This window comes from Poecile atricapillus, chromosome 4 (assembly GCF_030490865.1).
Source record: "Poecile atricapillus isolate bPoeAtr1 chromosome 4, bPoeAtr1.hap1, whole genome shotgun sequence".
Lineage (NCBI taxonomy): Eukaryota > Metazoa > Chordata > Aves > Passeriformes > Paridae > Poecile > Poecile atricapillus.
Window position 1 is genome coordinate 28,836,195 of NC_081252.1, and position 16,476 is coordinate 28,852,670.

The window sequence follows — 16,476 nt, forward strand, 5'->3', positions numbered from 1 at the left end:
AGGAGTAGTAAATGTAGTCAGCAAAAGTTTGTATTGAAGGAAAGTGAAAAAAAAATGTGGACTAGAGAACAACTTTTATTTATGGTGAAACAAAGCTTATTTTTCAAACTATCATATAAACATGATTATGTCCCTATCACTAGTAAAATTATAGAAAGTACTGGAAACAGTTTTTGTTTTGCTGCCAGATGTAATGTTCTAGTTTAACGTCTCAGATTGCTGTAGCTTGGAGTAGAATTTGACAAAATTAATCTGTATATAGGAAAAATGTTAAGTAACTGGAAGGCAGACAAGTTAAACGCTGAAACACAGAGGCTTCTGAAAATAGGATTATTTGGGATGATATTACACCAAACATTAGAGGGGAGTGTGTAGTGGCTGCTTGCTGGACAGGAGGCTGGTGTCAGCACTGGTGGTCAGCCACAGGAACAGCCCTTCCTTCCCTGTCTCCCACCTCTGCTGTCCCAGGAAGCGGGATGTATTTTGTCCCCTATTGATTCTGGCGTGGCATTGAGAGGTTGCTGCCCTTGCCTGTCCCATGGTGCAGGGGATTAGACACACATCCCTGGCTCCCTGTAATGACGGGATTACTTCATCCCCAAGGAGCAGCCTCTGAAGCGCACAAAGCTCGCATTATGTGAGCCGGGGCAGAAGGAGCCGCGCTCTCGGGCAGGACAGTGGTGCAGGTTAGGATGAGGGAGGGTGAGGGCACTGAGAGCCCTTTTCCTCATGCACCACCCTGCCAGAGCTGTCTGGCCTTATGCTGCCACTGATGGGACAGTCATTTGCCACCTCAGCAGGTGACCTGGCACCTTTTCCAGGCTGTTTGCCCGCCTCAGTGGAAGCGCTGTCTTTACCCCTGGGCAGGGGTCCCCCAAAACAGGCTGCTCCAGTACTTCAGGAGCTCCCTGTGACACTTGAAAAGCCTTGGCAAGGACTGGGAGACCAGAGCTCCTTCCTCCTGCAGATGAGAAAAAAGGCAGCTGTCTCCTGCCTGCAGAGTGGCACTTAAAAATAAAAATACACATAATTCATACCCGTTTTGAAACAATGGATGTAAAAATCTGTTTTTTCTAGGTCAGTCACTCAAAGCATATTCATTATCTCTACTCAAAAATTGTTGTTAATACATACTAAATTACAGAGCTATGATTTTTAAGAACAATTATTTTTAACTGGCTTTTTTTTGTCAGACCTTTTCCCTGCATTGCTTCCCAGTAGTCAGGGACAAGCTCAGCTTTTTATTTCCTGTGTATGTTCTGCTGCTGTTGACATAACCTGTTGAAACTAGTCCCTTGAAGTCACCCACCCACCCCCTCCAGTCTGGAATACCTTGTTGGAAGGATTTATTTTCACAGCTTGTTCCTGACTGCTTGCTTTCACCTTGCAAAGTTTGCTATGTATTGGTTTATCAGAATCTGCATTTTGAAAGGTGCTGTGCTGAAGCATTATAAGCTTATCTTGCATGCAGAAAATGCTGATTTGAAGGGACCTTTTCCTGCAGGGGCTTGCCTACAGATATATTTGCTTTGTGCTTACCTAAATCTGTTTCCTATTGATTGGATTCAGCCACAGTAACTATCTGAAAACGATGCACTTAATAAGTCATTGCTTTCATAGTGGTATAATTGTATCTGCAGCAAACAGGTACAGTTATCTAAACTCTATTACACTTATTTTAGCAATTAGTGACCTTGCTGCAAAAGCAATGCATTAAAAAAAAAAGAAAAAAAAAAAAAGAAAAAAACCCCACAACTCCCTAAGAAAATACCCACAAAAAGGCTTTAACAGAACCTTGGACAAATGGATCCCACTTCACGGCTAAATGCTGATCTAGGGGCCCAGGCAGCAGCATAATACTTTGCTTTGTTAAATCTCATTCAGACCAAAGAATTAAAAAACTTATGTAAAAGTAGTGAATTGAAGAAAAAGTTGACTTTCCTTTTAAGTGTGTGACAAGCCCTGGTACATTGTAATTAAATCTTACAGTTTTTGAAGGAAATCATTGTGGCTTTCAAAGAGAAACTTTCAAAAAAAAATGCTCTGTTTGAGTAGTAGCAGGGAGACAAAAATTATTTTTCTATCCTGTTTAACTGTGTATGTCAGCAATATTATAAACCCCCAATATTTATAAATCTTTCTAAACTAAGGAGCCTAAAAATGCCACTTTCTTAATGAACTTAAGGTAGAGGCAGCATTTTGTAATTAAAAAAAATACGTAAAATCTGATTCAGTGTAAGATAAGGTTTGTTTATATTTTGGGATTTTTTTAACCTTTATCCCTTTGGTAATTTCAGATTTACAGGTTTCACCCACCTTGCAAAAGTCTTAATGAAAAATATGAACAACTCATAGAGGGTCTGGGTTTTCTCCAAGACTTGAAATCTCATTTAGTGTTGTTCTGAGTGTTGGTGTGAAAGGTGCCTTTTTCCTTTTTTAGGCTTACTGGATGTTGCCATACATGAGATCCTTATCTTCTCATGTTCTGAGTGTTTTCTGGAAGGCACCTTTACTTCATACATGATAAGAGATAATAATAGGGTTTTGAATTGAGTATGTATGTTCACTGACTGCTTCCTACTGTTAGAGTTTGGGGCTAACAGCCATGTGGAAATCATTACTGCTTCTTGCTTCATCTAATCCAGATTAAGAGTTTAAATTACAGTTAAATAAAAGAGGCTATCGGGGTTGCAAATGGATAGGCTTTGAGACTTACCCTGTTAACACAGTTCCCAAACAAAAGGAAAGGGACAGAGCCATAGCTCAGTTCCACCATAGCATTTACTCTGGTCTCTGTTATCTATCCAACAGCAAAACACTGCAGCTTGAAAGGTGCATAAATTTGAACAGTAGCTTTAACATCACTGTGGGTTTAAAATCATGCAGTGACCAAGGGGTTGTCAGAAATGACAGAATACATGAGGTTTTAGTTTTTTGAGAGGGGTATTGTTTGTCAAAAAGAAATTAGATGGGCAACACCCACCCTGGTACTACTGCACAGAGAAAAGCAGCACTGTACATCTTACCCTGTAGAAGGCAGATGCACTAGTTCTGGTTCTATATGCCTTAATTTTTGTTCTTTGGACCTTGTGGACCCCCTTATCTATTTTTAATAACTCTTGTGCACTTGGTCCTGCAACCTAGTAGTGTTAAAAAAACCAAACCAACCCCCCAACTACCTGCTTTCTTCACTGCAGGGGGACAGTACCTTGCCATCTCGGATCCCAAGGGCAAAGAAGGAAGAGTAGCCCATCTTATCCTGCCGTTGGGGCACATGGCCCAGGCTGGAGATTTGTGCCTGTCCTTTAGGCACAAGGTGCCTGGGCTGCATTCCGGTGCCCTCCAAGTCTTTGTAAGGAAAAATGGTGCTCACGGCCCAGCTGTCTGGGGGAGAAATGGTGGCCACGGCTGGAGACAAACACACATAACTTTACAAGGACAAGGCATCAAGAGTGTAAGTACTGATGGTTGTGTTGCTTTTTGGGTTTTTGCATGAAAAACTGAAGACAAATGATGCAGCACTGCAGTGTTCATCTTCTGGGTTCAGTTTTACTACTTTGTCAATGGAGTCACTATACAGATGAGAGTTATTGTGAATTCTTTAAAACTAATTTTATGCACAGAAGAAGAAAAATAAGAAATCCCAGCTACAGAAATAGACTCATAGAACAAGCTACTCTGTCATTTCCTGAGCTACTTGGTACAGCCCATTTTAAGGGAATCACCACCTAGGAAAGAACAGCCTCATGGACAGAGGCATACTCTCTAGAGATGGAAAAAAAAAAAAAAAAGCCTGTATCAAGATTCCTCATTAGTAATGCTTTGAATCACACAGTGCCATGAGATAGGAAGAATCATCCCCTGTGGTTAGTGGATACTGAAAATAAGTAATTTTTGGTAATGCAGGGAGATTACACATGCAATCACGTGTTTTTATGCCCTTTAGCATCCTTGCAGCTGATCGGGCCAAGGAGGTGAATGATGACCTAACAATGCCCATAACACAAAATGGTTTAGTGCAATCAAAGGAAGCTGCCTGAAGTGCCACGGAGAATCTTTTAATACCTGGAAATTTTAGAAACATTGTGTGATTAACTAGTATCAAAAGCTCAATGTTATTCTTCAACCTCTGAAGGTAGTTTTTATTTCAGATCTGAAGAAGTGGCTTGGGTATTTCAGGGCCTGTTTTACTCTGTCTTAAATATCAGGGGCTCTGTAAAGCTCACACATAATGTTCATGATGGGAGCAGGCTACAAGACATACATACACAGTGTCTAGCTCTAAAATGAATACTAAGTCTGTAATTACTGCAGATACTTTTCAAGAAAATTTACCTCAGCAACAGTAGCAAAGACACCTGACTTTGTTAGCGGTAAATGAGTGTCGGACTGAGAATGAGGACATCTGTAACAGGTGAACAGTATATCTGCTATAGTCTTACCTTTTTTCCCCCTAAATTTATCACTTCTGGCAGTCCCCCTTTGCACTGACCCCTGTCCCTCCTGACCCCCTGGCAGTAGCTGTCAGCATGGGCTGCCATTCATTGCACCACAGACAGGAGCTGCCTCATGCCAAGCTGGAGTTTGGGATCTTTTCCAGCCAGCATGGGCAGCCAAGCTGACCTGAACCACTGGGACACCTATCTAAAGACCAGGGAGTGAGGGAAAACACTTAATTAAGCAGGGAAGGTCTCTGCCAAAGGGAAATCAGGAAGAAATGTGGAAGTTTTATTTTCTAGCTAATTAAAACCTAAACCCAACTAAATGGCAGGGATTTTGGAGGGGCCTGCTGGAAACCTGAGGAGAATTTGAATGAAGACCAGAATCCTTCATCATACTTTTAAAATTATCATCTCTGTAATTATTTTTTTTTTTATCCCCTACTCAAATTTTTCTATTTCTCTTTCTAGGTGATTTTCAGAGGCGAGAAAGGGAAAGGAAGAACTGGGGATATTGGACTAGATGATGTGGTCTTGAGGAGAGGACGCTGCTCTGAAGAGCATTAGCTAAGACCGTAGACCAGCAGTCATCTCCTCTTGCCCTTCTGCAATTCCTACCAAACTTTGAAACAGAACTGCATAGAAAAGAAGAAAAAGTGGGAAAGCAACAACTTCTTAGTAGTCTGCAAAGTGCAATCTCATGGAAATTTCCCTTAAATACATGGAGAGCACATCCCAGGATTGAGGAAATCCAGTCTTGGGCTGGTTCTTTTTATTAATCCTTACCCCTAAATCATATTTTATATGTAATAACTTTGTCCCCTGTTAAGTCTGGTGAATGCTCACAGAAAGAGGACTTGTGAAAAAGGGAGAATTAATTACAAATGGTAGCAAAAGAAAGCTTCACCTCAAAGTTCCAGTGTTAACTGATAACCATTATCATCCCATAGTGCTATCTTTCATGGATTAATTTGTGAGTCACATTGGATTAGTGAAAGCCTGGACCTGAACTTTGGCTTACTGACACCGACCTTTGAAGAAAGGTTTTTCATATATGAAATAGCATTTATTTTGCTGTTGCTTCTGTATTAACCAAAAGCAGTTATAGAGAGTAGGCATTGCATCCTGTAATATTGCTACGGCTATGTTTTGTGTATATGTGTATGGTTAACATATTTATGTTTTTAGTATTTACAGGCTTTAGTTGCAGGGCAATTGGCAGCTGTACTTTCTTTTTGTACAAGACAGGAGTTCAGCATCTTCTTCAATACTGCTGGTCATGCCAAATTATCAAAGTCAATTAATGGTGCTCATTAAAAAATGCTGGTGCAGTTTTTCATGTTGCAACATCCTGAAGGCAAAAGACCAACTGCTCACCTGATGGAAACTGGCATCTGAAAACGCTCTACAATTTGCATCAAGCTCACAAGCAAGCTCTAAAGGGCTCCCAGTCCTGCAAGAAGCTCCTGGTTCAGCTGGAGCCTGAGCAGCCAGGAGAAGATGAACTTGGATCTTGCAAGGTTGAGCCTGTTGACGCTGCCAGGAATGATCCCTTCCCACAGGCAGCACAAGCCTGCGCAGGAGGGAAAAGGGCAGCTGCATTAACACTGCGCAAACAATTCAGAACGTGAAATGCCTCAAGTGGCCTTTGTCAAATGTCCATACTCTGCCCAACCTTCTGTATATAATAAGCATTTTATTCTCTAGAACTAGAACAACTATTAGCTCTGGTGGGAACTAAGTATTTATCAAAACTTTGGACTAATTTTATAGTTATGTATCATGCATGTGCTGATACACAGTTTCCCAGGGAATTATTCTGTTTGGTTTGGTATGTTTCAAGTGGGCATCATCCTCACTGCTAGCAATTCTAAAATTGACAAAGTGATTGCAACATCTAAGCAAATGACAAGAGATTGGCAAAATGTTAGTGGTACAGCCTTAAAGCTTAAAAAAAAATAAAAAAGAAATAGATCTCTTTTGAATACTTAAATACAGTGTAAAATAAATGGCAGCTGCATAGCATGTTCAGTCTCGTACAAAGTTCACAGATGCAAATTTGCAAGATCATTAGACATCATATTTCAAATCACTGTTTCTGACAAAGTACCAGTCTGAATTTTTTTTTTTCCCATTCATCCCCTAGGACAAAACATGGTGTGTATAGCAGAAATGTATGTGACCAAACAGAGAGCCTCCTGCAAAACTGTATCAGCAAACATTTTGAAAAGGAAAAAAGCAATGTGTTTGTAAACATTAAATTTTAAACTGTTTTGCTTCAAATATGATTGTGATCTTTTTCTCTTATATCACTTTGTGATATGTCAGAAATATCTGTGAATAGTTGAAATACCTTGTCCTTATTTTAAATAACCAGTAAAAGAGACTGTTACTTGCTACGAATTGGGAATCTTGTTTTCATTTCTAGATTGAAAGTCTCAATTTTCACTGCAGTGAAATGAAACAAAAGATGACAATACCAGAGTGAAACAGCTCTTATTACCAGTTTTAAAAATCAAAATACATTTCACTATAATAGGAAGAGGCCACTATATTTATTGTTCAGAAGGAAGAATGACAATTTTCAACCTAACTTTAAGAGAAGTCTCACAGGTAATTTAAGAGCTTCTGCAATATTAGATACCCATTTTACAAGAAGGAGCAGCTACCAACATTCCTCACTCTGATTCAAGTAGCACACTGCTGGTAGAGGCCAGGAATATCAGATTAACACATTTTAGTCTGGTTCATCATGTTACTACAGCTTTCTGGGATTAAGATTCCCTGGTTAAAATGAAACCCCCTATTGCTGCAAGACTGTCAGAGTTTTTTGCCATTTTTACATTTTTACAATGGTTCCTATGGTCTCAGAACCCAGAATCTGAATTAATTCAGATTAATTCAGGAAGACAGTGATAACTCAGGTGACAGGGGGGTGATTCAGGCCTCTGTTTCATCAGTGCATTTCATTGCTACAATAAAACATGGCCTTGTAAAGCCTTGTGACAGCTGCAGGATGAGACAGGAGTTCAGCAGTGTGTTTGAGCTCTGGGGGAGCTCCTGTGGCTGTAGGTCATTCACCTCTAAAGCTGGTTGTGCTGTGACTCTGGGTGTTGTTTTCTCTCCACCTTTTGAACAGACAAGGTGAGGTGACCCAGAGGTTCTGTTGTGAGGATCCTTCTCCAGTTCTTGCTCCCCAGGTGCTTTTCAGGCAGCTCCCTCCAGCCACACACCTCAGCCAGGATGCCCTTTCCATATGAGCCTCAAGAAAGGGATGGAAATATGGCCTGAGGTTCTCCTATGAAGTAGATTATAGTTTTGGATTTAGTAAACAGGTAATAGAAATTCCTGCTTAGATACTTAAGCAGAAGAAATTCCACTAAATTAACATGAAAATATTTATCAAATGTTTAACCTCTTGCCAGTTTATAATTGAATGTTCTTAAAAGACATGTTCAACTCTTTTCCCCAAAGAGACTGAAAATAAGATTCTTTATAAATGACAGGTACTGGGACCAGTGGCAGTGTCATTTTTGAATTTGCTGACATCAAAGTCAGCAGAATGGAAGGGACCAAGACAAGATTTTTGGTTCTAGATTCCATTCTATACAGTGCCTTCATCTCTCATCTGAATCATGACACTAAATCACTAGTGAGTGCTTTTAGTGAAGCCAAATAATTCTGAAGAAAAGCTTCTCTAGGTTTCCTTCAATATATCACCCAAGATTTGGAGGTCAACATTGGTTTTACCATAGTTGGACATTACAGTAACTGCCCTCATAAGACTCAGATAGTCATAAGAAGACAACCCTAAACAGAAGAACATTTATGACAGCAGCCTCCATCATCCTGCTCTGTTCTGCTGCAGAAAAGCTGCCACAGTAGCAGCTGCCTCCAACCCATGTGCCAGGGGTCTCCATATAAACCTCACTAGAAGTTATTTCTCTTTACAAAAGAAGCATAGTATTTATCAGAAAAATAGCTTGATCCATAGTCTCTTGATTTTAGCAATTCATTGTGACACTCACCTTGAAAGCTGTTCAACCTGCCTTTAAAAATTTGCAACAAGAAGCTATAGCTGTCTTTAAGATTTTAATTGCGAATGTTACACATACAAGAGTTATTAATTAATTAGCAAGTGAGGTCCAGTTAAATACGATGCAAATTTTTGTTTATGTAGATCTACCTTTCAAACACCAAATTATTGAAGTTTTCCTAGTGTTTAAAACACTTTCTTACCTGCTGTTTTATCCTGACATCCTGTAGTCACACAGTGTTTTATGACTTCAGATTTCCCACACCAATTAAAAACAAAAAAAGAAGTTGAACAACTCATTGGTGTAAACCTGCAACTTTAGAAAGAAATGAAAAACATTTTAGTGGTAAGTTTCAGTAATTATTTGAAAGATCATTACTTCATTAACTTTCAAAGTTTGAGGAGATTCCTTTCTCAGACCTCACCTACAGCAGGCCTAGTGATACATGAGGAAATGCATTTGGAATGTCTGTAATGCTCCATTCGTTTAAAATGCCAACAGAACAAAGACCATTGGGGAGCATAAAGTCTTCAGTAGACCAACAGACTGAACCACCTCCAGATTTCAGAAATCAGCCCCACCTAAGCTTTCAGGGTTGTAAGTCCTAAATGAATCAAATCACATTCTAGTGGCTCTGCTCTTAACAATTCTCCTTGTGCACTTGTATGACACCTCTTCCAAACCTTTATTGAGTGTTTGAGCAAGGAAGCCAAGATCCATCTGGCACAAAGGATAAGGATGCTTCTCTCTGTGGCACAGCCAAATCCTGCTTTCCTCTGACCACAAGTTACTACAGCACTGTCCCAGTAATTTTTTTTAACTTAATACTTTGAATTTTTACCTTCTATTCAGGCCAGGAATAGTCCTCTATCACACTTTTCTCCTAGGTTTTAACTTGCCATGTATTTCCCATGTTCTCATTTCAGACTCATCCTGAATACTCTTGATGTATTCATTTTGAGTTTGGCAAACACCTGGAAAGACACAGCTCCTTGTTTGGGAGCTCATGTAATGTGTGCCACCTCGGCTGGTGATGACACCACCAGAATCCTTAGCAAAGACCATCCTGGCATCCAGCACAATATGAGTAGAGATCTAAATGCAAATCAGTTGTGACCAGTGCCTGTTATGTTTTAAATTAGGAAAATAACTGCAAGAAATTGATTAAGAGGATACAGAGGGGTGTCCAAGAGAGACATTGTGACTTTCATCTCTCTGAATTTCTGAGCTGGCTCAAAGAATGTTGCCATCTTACCTCAATTTCTTGGATCAGTTGGAGGAGCAAAGTTGTTGGAGCTCTTCAGTTTCCATGTCCCAGAGTTGAGTGTTCTCTCTCAAACATGCATGATTACTGCTAATAGTTTAGGGGATTCCTTTAGCTGTTTGTGAATACACAGGGTTTGAAGACACTGGAACTGCTCACTGGTAATAAGGTCCACAACTCTAAGGTGCACATTAATTTACACAGGAACCAGGAACCTCCACTGCATAGTTAGAGGGGTCATTAAGCTGTGAGCAATTAATTCACTCTCCTGTCATATGCCATTGGTTCCATCCTGATTTTAAAGACAATATAGTTGGGTGAACTGTACTACTGAAGGTTGCCTCTTAGAACTGAGCGATGTTTAATTACTCACAAGGTACATCAGGCAGTTTTGTGCAGGGCTAGGAGACCTCAGCATTCTGGCAGCTCATCTGTGTATTAGCAAACATCCCTGGCACACTCACTATAAATTTCACTGTGAACTGCTCTGCCAGGTTTTTTTGGAGTAATTTGCTTGTCAAATAAAGACATGTGACAGGCTTGGAAAAGTATTATATTAATACAAAAAACAGGCAGAGAAAGTACATGGTACATCAAGGAATGCCTTCATCAGCATATGGCCTTTGATCAGATTACACTGTCACTTAGAGAGTAAGATGGGAATTTTAAGGATTCAACTACAGTTTGCCAACAGAGCTAGAGTCCACAGCTTCTCACACAAGTTCTTCATAATTCTTCAACTTCATCTTTCATTCAGCCATCCCCTCCCAGGGTACCACTTCATCCAAAGAGTGTGCTTGGCATTGCAGCAAACACAAATGATGACTACCTCTCCCTGTGGCTGGCTGTGAGCAGGTGGTCCCTAATGCGTGGAACTCTCTTCATTTTTCTCTCAGGCTTTGCCAGAGGTATCATCTCTGGACAAGTTCAAACTTCCATGTGCTCTAATGAAGGTAAGGAGCTTTTCATTCCCTGATATGGGAATCTGATTTCTCCCTAAAGAGAGACCCTCACCAGAGGACACCCATTCTGTCTCTAGGGACCATGGTCTGCACTTGCTGCTCCAGCTGAAATCCTGCATGCTGCAACTGCATCTGAGTCTGCAGGTAACAAATCACACAAATCCCCCCAAAGAAGGCAATACCCTGAACATGCAGCAGACAGATTGGAACTGTGACACTGCAAGAAGCAGCTACACATGAAACTACAGGAGGTGCAGGTGAGGAATGCAAGAAATCCTGCAATTTGCACTCAGCAGTACACAACTGCAAAACAACTGGACTCCATTTCTGGCCCTGAACTGACAAAGACTTGTGAGTTTTCCAACAGCCAGTCTGCCTGGAACAGCCTGGGAACACAGCATCTCCAAACTATATCAGGCTGCCAACAGCAACGACAAGGTAATCCTGCAGCATGCAAAATATTATGTGAGGGGGATTTTCAAACCTTGCTATTAAAAATATCCTTGGAATGATGGCTCTGTCCTGACACTCAATACAAACAACCCCTGCTTCATGTTTCAGTGACAACTCCCCTTTGGGGAAGAGAAACATCCTGCACTCATAAGGGAACCGCACAGAGCTGCAGCAGAACAGGCACAGGCTGCTCCAGTGGTTTCAAGCCTTGTCCACCAGCCCCTGAGGGTGCCAGGCTCCTTGTGAGCACCGTGAACACATTCAAAGGATGAGTAGAAATGTTCTTTGTGCACCTCTCCACACCCTTTTCATACTGCTGTAAGAAAGGTGAGTAAACTCACCCACAGGACAGATTCGAGAAGGGAGAAAATGCTCATATTGTGCACCCAGAGTACGCAAGTGCCATTCACTTGAACTCACAAATTCTCCTGCCACGTGCTGTCCTCTTGACACTGAGCCACAGAGACTCAGGTCAACCAGCCTAACCTGCAACAGCAGTGAGTTCAGAGCAGTAACACAATTAAAAGCTTCTGTTGTCCAGCATTATTGAAGGGGAGAAACTTTATTAACAGGTCTTCGACTAGCAGAAGCCTGGACCTTTTTCACTCATCCCTTTTTCATCACCAGAGTCAGGTGAGACATTAAAATGCTGCTCAAAGAAATACATCTGACATTCTCTCCTGCTGGACAGGTCATGTCAAAGCTAAGAAACCCAAACATGTTACAGAGGAACTTGGGCAGCTGTGAGACAAGCAAGTATGCCAGACACTGATGAATTCATCACGCTCCCTGGGCTATTTGTATGTGATTTACCTTGGCTTCTAGTTATTTTTTAATGGGCCCCTGCCCTTGCCAAGCAGTTGGGAAACTCACTGCATGTTCTCCAGAAACAAACATCCAAGCACCAGTTCAAAGAGGATGCTGTAAATGGAGTTTTTAATTAAAGTAAGAAATATTGTTTAAAATCCTATTTCTCTTGTATCTGAAAATGGACAATTTCTTTTGCCCACATCAAAGAATTGAAATGCAACATCCCTCCCTTCTCTGTCACATTCTACCCTGCACCACAGCTGTTTTTCTTCCCACCTAGGTACAACATGTCATTCCTATCTCATATGCAGACCACTGTAAGGGCTTCAGAGAAGATTCTTCAATTAAAGAACCCTGCCAACATTCAAAGACTTTAAAATGCTGCATTTGCACCAACACAAACCAGGGCAGCATGAGGACAAGGCAAAGGGAGAGCTCTTGCAGCCTCACATTTCAGGACACTACTACTTTGCTGCAGAGCTTCCAGTCTAGCCCACAGTGACATCAACCTATCAAAAGCTCTTCAACAGAGCTGCCAGCATTTGTATAAACATTACCCTTGAAATACTCTCACCTGTAAAATGCCTCCTCTAGTTCCAGTCACTCGAACCCTTTGGGCTGGTGGAGAGGTTGAGCTGCTCACTACCAGCCCCAGCTGAGGCTCTGACTCTTGGCAGGACCCAATCCCCAATCCTGCCACTACTGCCCCAGCTCCAGTGAGGGCTGGAGCCTCCAGGTGTGAACAGACTCAAACCAAGGCTCTGCAAATCAAACTGGAAGAGTTCCCATTTGCCTCTGAGCCTTCCCAGCTGGGCAGTCCATGAAGCAGAGCCACCTGAATTTGCACAGCCCATCAGGCCTGCCCTGCCCACAGCACAGTGCCAGGGCAGCCCCAGGAGCTGGGGATGCTGAGGGTACACTGGACTGACAGCAGGAGAGCGGGCACTGATGCTGCTTCTAAGCATGACCAAGGCTTTGATTAAGCAGCAAGCAGCCAGGGCTGTGAACTCAGAGCTGGAATGTTTCTTACCTTGTCCACGGGAAGTGTGTGTGGGCTTTGGAGCTGCATGTTTTCATCACAGCACAGCATGTGGGGGTATAGCCTCCCACCTTCTGTATCTCTCACCACCCCACACTCACTTTTCCTCTTCCTCCTCCTCACAAAGCTTCCAGAGTTTCTCCAGAAGCACTTTATCCTCCAGTTTGTTCCAAGACCTCAATTTTTTCTCTTCATCTTCCAGCTCTCTGCTGCTGCTGTGGTCTTGAGCTTTTGATGAAAAACAGGCTATCAAAGCCTTTCTCCTCAGCTGCATACTTTTAAGTTTAGGTTTCCCCATCTACAAGGAACATTGAAGTTAGGTATCAAGAACTGCACCTGGCAGCATTTTCCAGATCCTGCCCAAACAATAATAAAGTTTCTTTGCCTCAGGACTTGCTGAACCCAAACACTGTTTTCTCTGGCACGAGAGGCCAATTTACTTATCGAGATAAATATTAAGCAAACAGGAATTTTTTGACTTTAGGAACAAAGAAGCTAGAACATTTTCCTGCTGCCCCAGTCACACCCCTTGTGCCTGTAATGCTGAGCTATTTTTAAAAATTAATTCCTGTGGTATTTTCCTAATAGCCATAAAGCAGCAGGGCATTCTCTGAAACACACTTTGCTATTATTACTCCTTCTATGTCTTCTGACTATGACCTTCCAAATTCAGATAGATTAGCCAGCTGTCAAAAGAAAAAAAAATTATTCTCTTTGTAGCCTTTCCTCTATTGCTTGTTTTCCCCAGGCAACAGCTCAGATCTGGCAGGAAACCAACTTAGTTCCTGCCCTAAGACTCCATCACATTTTTGAAAAGTCCATATCCTGAATGTTGCAGTTTGGGCCTTCTGCATACTAAAAAAGGGAAATAAAACCTTGTATCTTTTGCCAGTGTTTCAGCAAACAAAAACAGTGAACAAAACCCAAGTGAAGAACTGTTGCCCATCCATGTAATAACACTCTTAATACCCTAAAAAAAGTAACATTACTATTTTAAATTGGCCAAGGTGCACCAACATCAGCCATTTAACAATCATTTCAACAATCATACCATTTCCTTCATCCAGGAGATGACAGGTAAAAGGAGTTTGTGACCTAGCTAGTAATTTTTATAAAAGCACAGAATCCTTAGCAAACGATGATAAAAATCCATATCAGTGTGAGGACCTCTTGTTAAAATAGCAGGCAAAGACACAGGGCACTTAGCTGTTCTCTCTCCTGTATATTTGTTCTCTGGTATAAAATGCAGAAGACTTTTTCTAAGTCTATGTAAATATAAACAAAGATTAAAATTAGGAAAAATATCTCTTTTTCCTGATTTCATCGTCTGAACCCTCAATTAAACTCCTCAGTAAGCATTATTTTCTATTCATACCCACAATTTATTTCTGCTTGCCCATGGTCCATGCTGGGGGAGAGCACTCCAAGCAATCAACCTTTTGCTCCCAGCTCCTGACCTAATTTCTTTTTTTCCATCCTTTTACATGTTCCAGGCCACCTCCTAATGCTGCAATCAGCTTTTTGCTGCCTGAGGCAAGAGAAAGGATAGCACAACATACCCTTATGAAGAAGGGATTGCCTCTTGCCATGTTCTCTACCTGCCAGAGCAAGTCTGCAGACATGTGTCACCCTTGCTGCTTCCCTCAGCAATGTTTGTGAGGCCACAAGATATGGCAAGCTCTGAGGCAACCCCTCATGGCCCTGGTTTGCATCTTGTCACACTCCTCCTGCTACTGTCAACACACCCTTAGAAAAAAGCCTCTTTCAAGTCAAAACCCAACTTACTGACACACAATGAGTCCCACAGCTGGTAATGGCAGATTTCGAAATTCAAAATTTTTACCCTGCCTGTTAATGCTCTTTTCTCTCTTCTCAGTGTGCCCACCTGTGTCCTAGGGAGGTGATGAACACTGGATACTGTGAGACACCTGCAGGTCAGAGCTTCACCCATCAGTACAGCCCACCCATGTCACCTCCCTCCTGGAGCTCACACTGCAGAGACAGCGCAGCACAGCTGAGTGTTACTGCCACACTAGGAAAGTACAGTCGCAGCAAATCGGTAATAAAGGTTTTAGTTCAGACTGTGCTCTTTTGTCATCAGCTGATATTCTGGCCCATGAATTCCACCATCATTCATTTAGTCAGAAATTATATTCAATTCTCATGTATGTCAGAATCACAAATTTTACTTTGTTTCTTCCATGTCAAAGTTAAGGAAAAAAACTGTGGTGGGTTGCAGAGCTCCCTAAAGCCAAATTCTAATAATTACTGGATGAGAAAACAACAAACAAAAGCTTATCAAGAACTTCTACCTAGAAAAAAAACAAACAAAAAATTATCAACAACTTCTACCTAGTTTCAGAAAGCAAACAGGAAAAAGACTTCAACAAAAAGAAGCTGAATTCCATGAAAAAAAAAGTAATTTTTTCCTTCCAGTCAATATTTCTTGCAATAATACCAGAGATTTATCTGCATTTCTAGCCTCTTTATTTGTTCTCAAAGACACTGAAAATTAAAAAACAAAATAAAAGCAACTTTCAACATCCTCTGACAAAACTACAATGAAGTGAAACAGATAAGAAGTTGAGCATGCCTCTAGCAGGCAGTCAATTCCCATACTACACAGTTATTTATATAGTAGGAACAAGATACATATTTTATATATGCATATATGAAAAAACATATACCTATTTATGCATCCAGGTAACACATGTAAGAAGGGTCACTTGAGAAGTATTGCCAAGGCTGGTCAGTGCTGGAAAGCAGGACCTCCCAAATCCATCCCTAGAGGTTTCTGAGGCAGCAGGCACTACCTAAGAAGGAGCGACCTCCCCTAGTGCCAGGTTCTCCCCATTTCACAGGTGCAAATCCTCAACAGTTTGTCAGGCTCTGCTTCTTTTAACAACAGCCTTCAGTCTCCTGACATTTAAAAAGGGTTCAAAGAAACATAACATGAGCTAGTTAAAAAATACCATGTGGAGTGCGTACACACACCCACCCTGCTCTAAGCCAAAAATCACAGAAAGCAAAGTATGTACAGCCTAATAGCACATCCTACTTGTCCCCCCTCTCCTGCAGAACTCCTCCAAAACAGTATCTGCCTTATTGCCTTGCCTGGTGTGCTTTGAAAGCCCCAGTGAATCCCTCTTCTGTGCCTGGCACAACAGGGCAGAGCCTGGCACCTCCAGGGGTACCTGATGTTAACAGAGGATGGAGGGATCATGCTGCAGTACTTTTCCTGACCTCCAGCCAGAAGGTTTGTTTTACCTAATTTGAAGCTCCTCCTCTTGAAGACCACCAAAATATCTTTGTACAGTTCAGGTTGTATCTTAATCACCTGGCCAAATTTGAGGCCTGCAGCTCTTTTGATCTCTTGTGGTTAATTAAACTTCTCACTCACTTTGCTGCTGTTGATGCTGCTCTCAGATGCAGGGACTGCTACAAAGAGAAGAAAAAATGATCAATAAATAAA

General features: G+C 41.4%; 1 protein-coding gene and 1 long non-coding RNA gene across 9 annotated transcripts in view; one reads left to right on the plus strand and one right to left on the minus strand.

Moving 5' to 3' along the window:
- Positions 1-6,842, plus strand: part of NPNT (nephronectin) — a 49,122-nt gene extending 42,280 nt beyond the window's left edge. For all 4 annotated transcript variants that reach the window (XM_058838738.1, XM_058838740.1, XM_058838741.1 and 1 more), the window contains 2 exons: positions 3,198-3,454; positions 4,911-6,842. In XM_058838738.1, the coding sequence (XP_058694721.1) occupies positions 3,198-3,454; positions 4,911-5,006 (353 nt within the window). In that variant the 3' untranslated portion in view covers positions 5,007-6,842. The remainder of the gene's footprint in view (positions 1-3,197; positions 3,455-4,910) is intronic.
- LOC131579168 (uncharacterized) lies at positions 5,884-15,882 on the minus strand. 5 transcript variants are annotated; one of them, XR_009277644.1, is made up of 4 exons: positions 15,692-15,882; positions 8,679-8,791; positions 7,521-7,737; positions 5,884-6,012 (listed from the first exon to the last, which is right to left on the minus strand). It is a non-coding gene; the product is annotated as an uncharacterized LOC131579168 (long non-coding RNA). The 5 variants fall into 5 exon arrangements; XR_009277641.1 differs by lacking the exon at positions 15,692-15,882 and adding an exon at positions 12,996-13,394; XR_009277643.1 differs by lacking the exon at positions 15,692-15,882 and adding an exon at positions 12,540-12,756.
- Between the last annotated feature and the right edge of the window lie 594 nt (positions 15,883-16,476).